Here is a 15,379-nt window from a genome sequence, read left to right on the forward strand (position 1 = left end):
AAAGTTGGCGCAGCAGTTCCCTCATACACTGCAAATTCCCTCCCAGTCTTTGCACATCGTGCTGTCTTCCTCGCTTCGCCTATAATGTGACGCCCCTCTTCTCTCAACTTGGTATCATCCGATATATATGCCTCCAGATACCTAGACCAATCAACTGCTGTCATTCTCAACATCCATATTAGCATTTATTTTTTCCACTTACCCTCATAACATAACTGTCACTACTCAAGTTTATGCTCAACTCTTGCAAACACCTTCAAATTCTCCTGTAATTTTTAGTTTTTTGTAAAAGAAAACTATTGACATGACTTTGTTTGTCCGTCCGCACTTTTCTGTCTTCACTTTTTCTGTCCGCCCTCAGATCTTAAAAACTACTGAGGCTAGAGGGCTGCAAATTGGTATGTTGATCATCACCTTCCAATCATCAAACATACCAAATTGCAGTCCTGTAGCCTCAGTAGTTTTTATTTTATTTAAGGTTAAATTTAGTCATGATCATGCGTCTGCCACCGCAACAACACAGGCCACCACGGGCGGCTGAGAGTTTCTTACAACGTTATACGCTGTATAGAAAACTCGATTGCGCCGAAGAAACTTCGGCGCATTTTTACTTGTTCTTCTTTACCCTTAATCAATACTGTATCATGCAAACATCAGCCACTCCACTTCATCCATGACCTATTTTTTCATCTTGACAGTTTTGCAGTTTCACTTACTCTCCTCTCTCCGACTTCCTTCATCATCCCATCCGTAGAGATGTTAAACAGCCACGGAGACTTAACACTTCCTTTTCCTAGTTCAGTTTTGTCACAAAGCCGGTCACTCTTCCACCTGCAAATTCTAATACAGTACACACTTCACTTCCATCATAAAATCTTATCACTGTCAAGTTATCTTTTAAACCACATATCCTCAAGCTCCACACTGCCTTTTTATCAGTTGTTTCATAACCTTTTTGTAAGTCCATATGTGCCACATGCAGTTTTTTCTCTCTGCTTTCAGATGCTTTACATTACATTTCCGAAACAGGAACTTGATCCACTCATCCTGTAACCTCACATCGTTCTTCTATTAAACCCTCTGCCATATTTCTCGCTCTCGATCATAATGCTACCATACATTTTCCTTGGCATGCCAAGTAATGTTTTTCCCACATAATTATTAGTGTCCTTTATTACCTTTATCCCAACACCTTCCCCTCACGAAAACGCTGGTCAGCCACTCAATCACTCGGTCACTTTTTTACAACCATACTTCACCGTCTCACTTGTAGTTGTTCCGTCAGTTCCTTGTGTCTTTCCATTTCTCAGCCTCGTATTTGCTCTCCTTAATTCTGTAAGTCACTTCCACAAGTATTCTTAATCTTATTCTAACCCTTTCTACACTACATCACTCGCCAATCAACAAATCTTGAAAATACTACTCCTTCGACTTGGAACTGCAAGCTCTTCAGACTGCATTTCCCCATTTGCCCCTCTTTTCACTTTCATCTTTTGGCCTTCTTATCAGTCTTCTTGTATTCCTGCTCACAGTCTTCCTTTCTTTCTGCAATAGTGCCATTGTAATCTTCTTAAATTTCCTTTGCCTTATCCTATCACTCAATGTTTTCATCCTCTCTTCCTGCCCTCCTAAAGCCACAAACGTTCCTAACTGACACTTGACCCCAATCTTAAATTTTACACTTCTGTCTTTTTAACCCTAACAAGTTTTCTCCCAGTTTCCTCCAATCATCCAACTATAGTTTCTCCCCTTGCTCTCTAGCTTAAACTTTTATCTATCTCAGATTTAGATTCTACCAAATAATGATTGAAAATACTTCCAGCCACTCCTTTTAGTATTACATCAACAAACTAACTCTTGCGTCAACTCTGTACCAAAACATAGCTCAGCCAACTTTTGGTCACCTTTTATTTTTTCTCAAGTATACTTTTGAAATTCTTTTCATAAAGCAACATATTCTCAGCAGTCATTCCCATTTCCAAACACAAATTCCACAACACGCTCTTCATTCTAAATTACTCCAGGAATGCCACACAATTCTACCTTTGTCTCGGTCACCTAAGTTTACACAAAATCACTTTTAAGTGTGGTCCCCAAAACCAGGAAGGCTTTATATCTGTATGCTGTACATAAATACATAAGCGCGCGCGCATGCACACACACACACACACATATATATATATATATATATATATATATATATATAATATATATATATATATATATATATATATATATATATATATATATATATATATATATATATATATATATATATATATATATATATATATATATTCCCACTGGCACCGGGCACTATATTAATGAAAGGATATCTTGGGAAGCAATATCACTCACCATTTAAAAGCATAATTTTTATGACTTTTCAGACATTTAAATTGCGTCTGGCTCTCTGATGCACTTAGCAATTTACATTATTTGCCAGTTAGGGAGCCTTTCCCATTAAGGCCATTTGGAATTCTGGTTTGTAAGTGCACATGTGAATGAATGAATAAATAAAAACATGTAAATGAATGGCTCCGTCGACCAATACTGCTCACATGTGTACGTAACTTGGTTGCCTCATCAGGATCAAGTAATTGTTTTTGTCCGTACCAGCGTTAATCACACGAAGGCTCTTGGTTTGGGTATCTGGGAAGATAAATCAGGATAACGACAGAATTTGGAATCCCTTGTTGCGGTCAGTTGAGTCTTACATTTTCTTTGGTTGTTTTTTCAAGGATATGTTTTATTAAGGAAAGAGTAAAACGGCGAATCCAAGATGCCTTTCTGTACGTTGGCTGAGTTTAGACGTACTGTAAAAGTTAATCGATTAATGCTCAAATATAATTTATGTAGCAGCTCAGAAAAGATTTTTTTAAGTTGTGCTTTTTGCTCGTATGCCGCTTCATCATTAATTAGCAAAGCACACTTAAAAGACAGTAGTTTTTGCGCGTTAACGGGAATCTAATAAGTTTTTCACTCTGAATTTATTTCACATGCCTGACTGAGAAAAACTGGGTTTCTGCATCGTCTAATACTGGTCAGTGAAAAGATTAGGTGAGAGTTTTGCAGAAGCCATATATCAGCTGTCGTCACAAGAAAAACGATTGTATTATTTTGATTTTGCAGCAGTTTGGAAAAGGAATGATATAATAATGATAATTGTTTTATTCTCTTATATATTATCTGAAGCTCATTTGTTAAGTCTCTCTCTCTCTCTCTCTCTCTCTCTCTCTCTCTCTCTCTCTCTCTCTCTCTCTCTCTCTCTCTCTCTCAAAGGATATCCTAACAGTTTTTTTCTCTTTTCTATATGATCAGTGTTATAGATAATTTTCATTAGGCCCACCCTTACAGCTTTTTAAGCTCTCACATAAGCATGAAACGATTGTTCATCCAGGTGTTAGTTGTAGGAGCATAACGAATAAAAGGAAGAGAAGAGAAGAGAAGAGAAGAAAGACGTTTCCTTGTAATCTTTCCGCTCTAGTGACCATTTGGCGTTCGTCATAGAGCGCTGCAGTTCTATTTTCACATTTGAAACCTTCATGATTTTTGCCATTATGTTACCTTAAAAAATTATGAACATTCATGTTATTTCACCGAGAAAATAATGAAAATATATTGACATAGGTGGGTTTGTATATCTGCAGTTACATTAACACAGTAAGAAATCATTTCATATGTTTTGCATATTCCTTGTTATATGATTACAGAGCAAAGATACACGAGGAAGAAGCAAGGAGACGAATTCTGTCTGTGCATGAGAGGAAGGTTGCATGACTGACAGCTGCATAGTGAGATGGATGTTCTTAGTGATGCTTTACGAGTTTTGTTTTTAACTCACGAGCAAACATGTTACAATTTCATAATCTGACACTGGACGCTTCAAGTAATGGCTGCTCTTTGAAAAACAATGACGTAAATCTCTCTCTCTCTCTCTCTCTCTCTCTCTCTCTCTCTCTCTCTCTCTCTACACACAGACACACACATACACACATAGGAATACGTGACACTTCTACAAGTTTATTGGGGTACGTGTCATCTCATTAGTTGAAACACTGGCGGTATTCGAGTTTTTGCTGTGACCTCTTGCTTTCTTAAAGATTTTGATATAAAATGAAGGTCATGGTAATACTCTCACTGGAAGCATTTCAAGGTTTACTTTCGTAAACACAGCAGGTGTTGAGAAATTTCAGGAACAGCGAATTTCAGAGAGCATTTTCTGTCCTGCTTTTGAGTAAATTCATTTCGAAGGGCTGCGTCTGAAGATTTCAAAAATGTTATAAAAAATACACTAAATATTCATTACAAGACTGTTGACCGCTCAAGAAAACACTTTCAGATTTAAAGCAAAAATGCTTTGAAGTTGCCTTCAAAAGCAGTTTCAAATTTACAACAGATGTCCATCAAAGGCTCTTCTAGAGATTCGGAAAGAATGACCGTCGAAAGTGCTTGCGAATGTTCATTAGAAAAAACTAAATGACCACCAAGAGCACTGTTGAATGTAGTGAGAACGCCATCAGATGTTTAGTAAAAATGGCTCCAGTGTTTTCAGTATATTTCAACAAATAATATAAATGATTTCTAATGAATGTTTAAATAGACATGAAAAGATTTTACAGGTATTTCCTAAGAACGATTTTAAATTGTCATCAGGCCCTTCCTTATATTTAGTAAGCTGCAAATGGTAGCAAATTGCTTTTAATGTTTAATATGAATGTCTAAATCGTGCTAGGAATTGCTTTTTAATAATCAAGAATAATGACTGTAAGTTATTTGGAACTCTTGGAATGCAGTATGAAGTTTATTGAATGCAGTGAATGAGTATCTCCGGTTAATGTTCATCACAAATCGCGCCAACGATTCGATAAGAACGCTTGAAATTGATAGCCAGATACAACAGATATTCATTAGGAACTTTACCTGCTCGTTATAAATGCTTTCTGGTATATCACACACCTTCAAGATTCACATTATCTTCCCGGAGTTGGAGGAGTAACTACAAGAACAAATTCATGCAGGGCAAGAAGTAAAGCTGGAGACAAAGAAGTTACATTCAGACAGACACGATCAATAAAAATGGGCAGATAACCTCTCCGGAGTATCCACATATGGGAAAGTATATCAAAAGCACGTATTAGTGAGAGAATGAAAGTTTCTTGAGTGAAATACTGGGAGATGGTGGAAGACGGGGAAATAAAAAGTAAAAGAGGGTAGAACAGCATCTTAGATCAATCTGGATTGTGGTGCTTTGGCGTGACCTTCGAAGAGAGAAGAGGATAGATCGTTAGGTAGGATGCTGAAAAGAATATCAGGCATCTTGAGGGAAAAGCTTAGTAAAGAGGGAGATGAAGATAAGTTTGTCAGATACCCGATTACTACGAAAAATTTTTAATGAAATTAAAGACAGTTGACGTGGAAGTAAATAAACTCTACGGCAACACACCATAAAATTTCAATGTTAACGTTTTGAGCAGTAGCAGTTATTCATCAAATTTATTTATTTTGAAGTACATGATATTAATTTCGTGCTTCTTGAAAATGTTAAAATGAACTCTACAATGTTTAACATTATCAATCTGGTTATGGTATATAGAAAAGTTTCAGATTGATATTTGGTTTTTCCTGTTTTTAAAAACAATCTATATTGTAAATTGATCAAGCTGAAATAGGAAGCCTTCTGTAATCATATCACTTACTCTTTGCTCCAAGTGATATCTGTTTAATCCATGCTTCCTACCGTTCCTTACTCTGTTCATTCGACGTCCGCTCTTTAGACATTTTTCTCCCATGCAGTTTTATATATACACACACACACATTATATATATATATATATATATATATATATATATATATATATATATATATATATATGTATATGTATGTATAAACTACACTCCTAATAGTGAAGTCAAGGCGCTCATTTCATTAGTGAAAGAACCTGGGTTCGAATCTCAAGAAAGGACGCAGCATGACAGTTTTATCTCATTTGACCCTCTTGTGCTTGTGTATATCTAAGCAGTGAACTAGGTGCCGGGTCGTTAATCAGCTGAAGTTAGTCATAGCCATGGTACAGATGAGCACGGGCTAGCGTCCCCATCTTAAAAAGTTAGCTGAGGTACGGAGAGGTGACGTATTCAGGAGCTCTCCTGCTAGGGTAAAAATAATGTATATTATATATATATATATATATATATATATATATATATATATATATATATATATATATATATATATATATATATATATATATATATATATATATATATATGTGTGTGTGTGTGTGTGTGTGTGTGTGTGTGTAGTCAATTTCGATTCGAGAGCATGACATCTGTATATGGTGTTTATTTGTTTACATATTTTTTTGTATGATTATTCTTATTTTTCACATATCGGAATAAATTTGCAAGAAAAGTCTTAAAAGTACCAATTGTACAGCGAAACATCTCCCCTTTTTGAAGACCATTCTTTTCTAGAAGCGTGGCAAAATAATATACTAAGTTTGCGGGGAGATTTATTCATTCTTTGGATGTGTCACAAAATCTTTTCTCTTAATTTTTTTAAATGTTCATATTTTCTTGACAACTCAAAGACAGCCGCGACAGAGGTGAGTTTTGCGAGTGTACGTAGGTTGTTGCACGTCCGTTGTTTTAAGTAGATCTAGACTTCTGTCGTGTTTGTGTCTTCAGATCTCCAATGTCATATATATATATATATATATATATATATATATATATATATATATATATATATATATATATATATATATATACATACACACATATGTACACACACTTGTGTATGTGTGTTTTTGTGTTTCAGTTTGATGAGTCAATGATTGTTTGTAAATGTTCTTTGTTTAATCATTTCAGTATGTTTATCATTGTAGCCAACCTTTCAGTATGTGTGTGTGTGTGTATGTATATGTATATATATATACATATATATATGTACACTATATCTCGACAGTATATAGTATATTTACTGCATCTCTGTATAATTGTATTTGTGTGTATGTTGATGCTGTATATATTATGCTCAGGTTCCGAATAGTATGTCGTTATATAGACTTAGTAAATTGTATGTGTCTGTGTTTATAAGACCTTTGTTTGGAATAAATGATGCCTAAGTATGTTTCTGGGGAAAAACACTTGAAGACCTGAATGTGGTATTAAAAGTTAGTAACGTATTTTATATATTATAAATAAATGATTGATAGGCATATTTTTTCAACCGAGGAACAAAGTTTTCATTCTTTACATGCGACAGTTTTCTAACGGCATTCGATTCATCCTAAGAGAGAGAGAGAGAGAGAGAGAGAGAGAGAGAGAGAGAGAGAGAGAGAGAGAGAGAGAGAGAGAGAGAGGATAATCTATTATTCTATATTCTGGAGTCACACTTACTGCCCGTACATATCACCAAATAATTTTTGGAAGATAATCATACCTTACATGTCTAATAAACATTTTGCTCAGGCGCTGTTGTTAATTGTGATCGATGAGGTATTATAACGTGTCAGGCTTTTGCAGACCCCTTGAATTAAATGTATTGCCTTTATCGTCGGAAGTTTGAAATTAAACTCAATTTATTGGGTCACACGAACCTAATTACCATTTACATGGCCACTATGATACATGGAATACTTTTGACCAAGCGATAAACCCCGTGAAAATGAGTGAACAGGACACAGCACAGACTCCAGATACGGAAATGCACAATATCAAAAAAAAGAGTCATTTTCCAATGACGGAGACCAAGATTTCTACGAATAGGTTAACCTTTGAATTATCCAGGAATTCCTCCTCTTTTGAGAGACCACTGCTGTATACGCAGTAAGACCGTTACTAGAAAGAATATTTTTAGTCGTAAAAAATATTTCGAATTTCATTATGGAAATCGCGCTTTCCATTTTTCGAACTACCCCAGAAATCTTGCCACTCCGAAAGTTAGTTCGGTTAGCAGAAATTGCCACCTTCCGGTCTTATCTCCTCTGGCAGTTACATGTTTGGCACCTGGTCCAAAACTTGAGTTAAATACAGTGTGCCCAATTTGTATTTCCTAATGAACGAAAGGTAAATTTCGAGTGAATGTAGTTTACCCCGGGTTTTATCACTGGAAACCCTAAACATATCGTAGTCGAAAAAGGATGAGACGTTGTTGCTTTAGTAGAAAGGGGAGTATTGTGAACTTGGTGTACTGTTCTAAATGCTTATATATTCCTACCAGGAAGATGAATTCTTACCAGATTTTTAAACAGAACCAGAGACAAAGCTTTATAGCAAGGAGTTTTTTTTCTCTCTTTTTTGGGTTAAAGGTGGTCGGTTATTAGAAACAATTTGTACAATGAAATATAAACTTGAAGTTTGTCTTTTGCATGGTATCAAAGTTGATATATAAAAATTATTTACAGAGATGTTAGGAAGCGTAAGCTTATATTATTGTTCTGTTTATAAGACACTCCTATATGTTCATATTTCATCCCTTCTCGAATTTGACTTTGCTGTCGGAACTTTTAACATCGCTGGACACCGATTCTTAATTTTAGCGTCGTATGATTTTATGAGCTGTTTATAAACCTAAATCCAAGCACAAAGAGTGAAGGTTTGATGTGTGACGAAAACGTTTTTGATAATGTTTACGATGATATTTAGGCAAGTATGACCCTCGTATAAGACCCTACAAATATAGACAATTGTTTACATTATTCTGTTTATTTTTTTACCACTACCGCCTACCGGTTTACGCTCGTTAGCGGGAGATAGGCGTCAAATATTTTCAGCATTTATCCGTGTACAGTATATGGTTCTGCGGTGGTCACTTGTAACAAAGTATCTGACGCTGCAAATCGTAAGGAGGCAGGAGTCTGCCATGAATTTCTATGTTTACCAAGAATGTCTAATTCCATATTACCCTCTCTTCTTTAAACTTGTCCCCTTTTTGGGTCTAACATTTGCAGTGTGATTCCTTGTGAACAAAACTTCGTCTTTTTTCAGCAAATGTTCTAAGCTCTGAGAGGAGGTTTTTCTCAACCCACACCCACATAACCTCATGGACCGAAGAGAAATTGGGGCTTGAAGTTAATAAAAGCACAGTGCGGCTTTCATGATACTCCTTTGTGTTGAGAGTATTCCTTGTTTAATGTGTATGTATGTGTATTTGTGTGTGTGTGTGTGTGTGTGAGAGAGAGAGAGAGAGAGAGAGAGAGAGAGAGAGAGAGAGAGAGAGAGATTGCAGTTTGGTTGACGGTGTTTTCGGCAGGCGCTCTCGGCGAACTGTGCCATGGCAAGGCGACTGTGCTTCTCTTTGGCGGCCGTCATGCAGATCACTGTCCTCTACCTCAGGTCGACGCCCTTCGGGGGCGGCGACCCCCGAGCTGTTTTACACTATGTTATGCAGGCAAGTCAACCTCGACCCTCTCCTTACCGAGCCTTTCCACGTACCCACGAACAAACTTGTACATACAAACACACATACGACACACTATAAATACACTTGAATATACACGTGCACTCAAACAAAAACAGCTCTTACCTGGCACTTAATATTTTACCTCTGCGAGAGAAGACATAATAGATGACCCTCTCTTTGCCCCACGCAAATCATTCCGTACTTTTGCGTAGAGACGGAAAAAGGAATAGATTTTCCGTAATTTCCATAACCCATTACAGGTCCTTGAATAAGACTCGTAGGTTTGACCACTGCATGCAAATACAGTCCATTACAGTAATTCCCTGTACCACCCCCTCCCTCCCCAGACTCCTCCTATAATGTTTTTTGCTGTGTAACAAGACTTGTATTCTTTTGTGTAGTGTTTCTTTTTCCTTTGTGCATGGCATGGGATTATTCATGTCTCCACACTTCGTAGTAGTTTATTATGGTTTGACAGTAGACTTACACTTTTGCGTAATCAGGCTGAAATACACTTTGGTTTGTTTTCTAAAATTTCAGTTTCTTGTATTCACTGTTGTTGATTCTCTCTCTCTCTCTCTCTCTCTCTCTCTCTCTCTCTCTCTCTCTCTCTGTGACGTAGTGTTTGATAGATAATGAAGACTCGTTTCATTCACCAAAAGGAAAAAAGGTAAAGTATAAATTTGATAGGCATATCAAGTATTGTAAATGGTCCTGTGAAATATAGATTTGACGATGTAGAAAAAATACCAACGAAACTCACATAGATTATGTCGAGTTTGCTCTGCTAGTGGTTTTCGAAATTATATTTCTCGAAGAGTAAATATTTAATTTGTTTTCAAGGCATATTTTAATTATGACTCGTCCTTCGACTGGTATTGTTATTTTTATTTTCAACGTAAACTGAACAGTCATTTAAGAAATATGCAAGATGTAAAGATCCTTAAAAAAGCGGATTGTTTGATATGCATCGATGCAAATTATTTCCCTAGGTTTTGGAAATTTCCGTGTCCTTCGTGAGAAAGATTGGAATAATTTAAAGCACTACATCAGGCACCACTTAAATGCAGTACAGTCTCACAGTATGTTTACTCTTTCTTTGGATGTTAAAAAAAATTGCAGTTGAAAGGATCATCTTCAATGGCAGGAGTTGTGATAGTATGAGTCATTTTGCAGTCTTTCGGTTGTCATCCGTCACAAATTTCCTATGATATCATGTCTGAAAATCTTGAGAATGTGTTACAATATTCACAATGTCTTAAATTCTCGACATTTTAAGGGCCCTGTTATACTTTATTATTATTAAGACTCAATTTTTCGTACTATCATTCTTGCGCTGAAATTGTTTCGTGTAATTCCTTCGAAGTTCAATGAAAATAGGTGGATTGGGGACCATCCTTTATTGAACACTCACGCGTTGATAGTGTAGGTCCGGTGCGTTTAGCTTTGTTGTTATTTCCCATACGGACCGGACCGACCTCACCTGGCTCGCCAGTTGGCCTTTGTTGTTATTTCCCATACGGATTGGACCGACCTCACCTGGCTCGCCAGTTGGCCATTAAGGTCATCACCATCTTTCTGTTCCCTTTAAGACAGCTTGTATTTTAACCGCTTTTATTACGAATAAAGATTTGTGATTGTTCTGAAGATATTGCTCTTGTGCACCTTTTCTGCTTCAGTGAACTTCGAAGAAATTATAAGAAACAGCCCGATTGAGGAAAATGGAACAGTACGGAAGTTTTAAAAGTTGAAAATGGAATGTCACATTTCCTGCAATCTCCTCTTTGATTAAATTTGTTTAAAAGAATGATTTCTTTCACCGTGGACATCGCATATCAGCCGCTTGCACTGAGGTCATTTATATGCTAGAATGTGCAACTATTTTGATAGACTGTCAGTCAACATAAGTTGTCACATGACGAACGTTTGTGTGAAAAAAAAAGCCTGATTTGAGACCCATTTTCTTGTCTGTATGTATTAGACTTGAGTAAGTTTTGAGATATTTAACAATCGCTGTCGTCAACTAGATAAAACGTGATGACTCGCTGAGACGATCTGGCGAACATTAGGAAAATAAAAAAAAAAAGTTCAAAAACCAGAAGATAGCTGAGAAATGCTGTAGGTTGGTAGGTAGGGTGAAGAAATTTGCAATTAGGTTTGGAGTGCAGCTATGCCTAAACGTAAACCGTAAGTCATTTAGACTTTAAGCATGTGTGAGTTGTCTTTCATTTGTTGATATATCTTATTTCTTATGAAACTGTTTGATGCTTTATTTATGTTATGCTTCCTTGAGAACGATCTACTTCCTCCGAATGGGCGCAGGAAGTTGTGAACAGCTTACACTTCGACGCACAATACGGTGGGTAAAACATAGTACAGGAGTTCTTGACCTTTCTCTGTCACCATTTCACATATTTAGGCAGGTGCAACTAAGGTTCTTCATGTATTGAAACATTCTTAGTTTTTATTTGTATGTAAAGAAGAAAGCATTTCCATCCCGAAAAAATAAAACATCTCGCCATCGAAAGTTATTGGCGCTCTGTTGAAACGCTTTTTATATGTAAATATTTGTTACTTTATCCATTATAATTTTGCAGCTTATGGTAGACGTTCGTCATCATCATAGCTAATGGCATTTACTGTTGATGGTGCTCTGCAGTGTGAGTCTTACGAGCACTTTAGGCGTAAGCTAATAGGATTGTTGATACCCTCTTACAGTAGATGCCTTCTTTGGTTGTATAGAGCATTATATGAAGCACAGTTTTGCAAAATCACTAAAACAGAAAGATTTCATTGTAAATGTCTTTGAGATGAAATGAAAAACTTCGGTTTGTTTATATATACATATATATATATATATATATATATATATATATATATATATATATATATATATATATATATATATATATGTGTGTGTGTATGTATATAGTGTGTGTGTGAATGTCTGTCTGTGTCTGTGTGATAGTATGTATGTCGTCCTTTATAGTTTTGAGACTGAATGGAATGGTATTATTTTTTCTTTTTTGGTTCAGAGCGTTCTCATTCATACTGATATCCGATTCTTGACCATCATATCCTTCATGCCGTAAGAAGGATTATTCTTTTGTGTGCGCCAACGTCTGTGTTCGTTCATAGTATTACGAATATTGTAAATGCAAAAGTCGTGAGTTGAATATGTTCATCCAACTGGTACGGTGATATATAAGACCTTTAAATGGACACAATGATGAGTTAGTGTGCGCCACCCTTACCAAGCTTCATTATCTCTGTCTCTCTCACTATACTAGCCACCTGGCGTTCCCTCCTTCCCAAGCTGTCAGCTCATGATGAGAATGATTTGTAACACTTTATCCCGTAAACGATATTATCTTTGTAATATTTAGATACCTGTTTGTGAATCGTTTTTGAAAGATTATAACCATTGAGTCATTGGTATCTTGTAGAACTGTACGCGTCCCAAACGTTTCTTAACACGGTTGAGTGCAAAATATGTAACAATCTTAGATGTGTGACTGAGGAATGTGTGTGCAGATAAGCTGCGGTGTAAGGATTGTTTGAGCTCGTGTTTTAGTTGACCCCTACAAATCGTGCCAACAGCCTTCCCATACATCTTGAGGGGTGTTTCCAGATAAAAATGTTGAATGTGTATCGTTATGTATGACCAAGTCGGGGAAGCAGATTGCTTGAAAAATGTTTCCCCGAAAGATTCGCCATTGATTTAGGCTGGGAGAGCAGAATTATGTGATTTTACTCTCTCCTGAATAGTTGCGAAAATGTTCTAGTTTAACGGTTGCTAACTAGCCGATGGTTGAAATTTTTTTATTCTTTACGTAGTTTCGTCACAACGAAAAATGCTACTGTAGTTCCAGGAAATTTCGTTAAAAAATTTTATTCCATCGGGCGTATATGAGGTCTTTGAATTATTCAATTCCTTTGTGTTTAATTGAGGAGAAAACATGCCTTGTAGTTAGTGTATGTTGAATCTATGAGAAATAGTATATGGTAGAGCATTGATTTCAGTGGCTTTAATCGTTACGTTATTGGCATGAACAGTATCTTATATCAATGAACTTTTTATCCAAAATGAGGTTGTGTATTAAAACTCTCATAAATCATCATCCTCCGTGTTCGAAGTTGATCTCTGACAAACCTCAGTAGGTGGTACAGTATTCCAGATACAGTAGTAATGAAAAATAATGTGACTAGTCCGTAGAGTAGAGTTTGTCGACGACTCTTGGAAATACTCGTTAAGAATCGAGTCAACAGCTTGTGGCATTCTTGGTTTATAAAGCATTGAAACCTTAAGGCATAGCCGTATTTAAAACTTAGGGAAACACTTTTTAACCCGACTGTTAGAGTTTTGTATGAATTTCAAGAAATATTAATAATCATAATGTAAAACTGGCCTGAGTATGAAATAACTTTAACTTCTTTGGCCACATCTTTCGATTTATGTAATATTCAAAGATTAGGACCAGGAACTTTTGAAGTTTTCCGGATGCAAATGATGTTGAATATATATGTCATTTATATACGCGTGAATTTTTTATATTTACAGATATTAAAACCATAAATAACTTAAAGATCCAATCACCACATCTTGTAAGCAACTTTCACTCAAGGGGAATTATAACTTATAAGCACTTCATCACCGGCAGGATTCGAACTATTGTCTGATTTAGAAACAACGGTAGACTGTGACTTAGACCGCTTAGATCAGTGGTCAAAATCACTGTCTATCGATGTTTCTAAAGCAGGCAGCGGTTCGAATCGTGCTAGTGGTGACGCACTTATTAATTAATGATAATTACCATATTTGTAAGTTGTTTCCGAGGTATGATGAACTGGATATTAAATTATTATATTTTTGGCTCAATATTGTGATTATATATTTATAATATCTTAATTTCCATTGAAGTTAGCGGCCTTATTTGCAGAGCCTCTCTTTTTGTTTAGACTGTTTCACATTTGCATCTGGTAGTCATTGGACCGTTTGGCTGCTCCAGGACTAAATTAAAATTGATATGAAAAGCTTATATAAAGCATGCGGACTTAACAGCTAATTCTTAAATGTAAAATACGACGTCACCGGAGTGATGAATTCCTGTTGGTCGGCGGGTCTCATTTTCTCACTGGTAGTCTGTGCGGCAGCAAGGGCATTTCTGGTGCTCCTTAGAACACACCCTATGTCAAGACATTCAACAGAGGGCGTGATTTCCGTCTCTGGCCGATAGTTTTGATGTGTTATATTGTGGAGAAATGTGGGAACCGACCAATGTGTTATATAAATTTAAATGTACTGTACCAAAGGGACATGTCGAACCCTCAACAGTTGCTACATGGATCGAACCACTACCACTCTACAACGACGATTGCAAGCTCACCGCAACCAAGGGGCAATATTCCAATATTATGTAGATGCCCTTGACCGGAAACCAACATCAGAAATATTAGAAGGCACATAGATCGTACATAGAGAAGCCCGGTTCCACAGACTACAAATAGCAGAATCCATAAGCGTAAATCAACAACGGCCTACGTTAAACATACAAAGGAACACGGACTTCATCCTCCCTTATTCAAGGAAACCACAAAACATCTGTGAGAATCCGAAGGAAGAAACGAGCGACAGAATACTACCGAATACGACAGAAAATACAAACAATATAACACATAAAAACTATCGGCCAGAGACTGAAATCACGCCCTCTGTTGAACGCCGTGGCATAGGGTGTGTTCTAAGGAGCACCAGAAATGCCCTTGCTGCCGCACGGACTACCAGTGAGAGAATGAGACCCGCCGACCAATAGGAATTCATCGCTCCGGTGACGTCATATTTTACATTTAAGAATTAGCTGTTAAGTCCGCATGCTTTACTAGAAACTTTTCATATCAATTTGTAATTTAGTCCTAAAGCAGCCACCGATGGGTGGCGAAACGATCGATCGACTACAAGAAGTCGATGGA

General features: G+C 36.7%; 1 protein-coding gene across 4 annotated transcripts in view; it reads left to right on the top strand.

Annotated features, from left to right (window-relative positions):
- The window catches only part of LOC136839452 (progestin and adipoQ receptor family member 4), a 115,337-nt gene that overhangs the window by 90,907 nt on the left and 9,051 nt on the right, over positions 1–15,379 (top strand). The window contains exon 4 of one of the 4 annotated variants that reach the window (XM_067105509.1): positions 9,260–9,397. The exons of 2 other annotated variants lie outside the window; for them this stretch is intronic. In XM_067105509.1, coding sequence (XP_066961610.1) covers positions 9,260–9,397 — 138 coding nt within the window. Of the gene's footprint in view, positions 1–8,994; positions 9,100–9,259; positions 9,398–15,379 lie in introns of those variants that run through there. One more of the 4 variants, XM_067105511.1, reaches the window with a different exon arrangement.

Source organism: Macrobrachium rosenbergii, chromosome 6 (genome assembly GCF_040412425.1).
Source record: "Macrobrachium rosenbergii isolate ZJJX-2024 chromosome 6, ASM4041242v1, whole genome shotgun sequence".
Lineage (NCBI taxonomy): Eukaryota > Metazoa > Arthropoda > Malacostraca > Decapoda > Palaemonidae > Macrobrachium > Macrobrachium rosenbergii.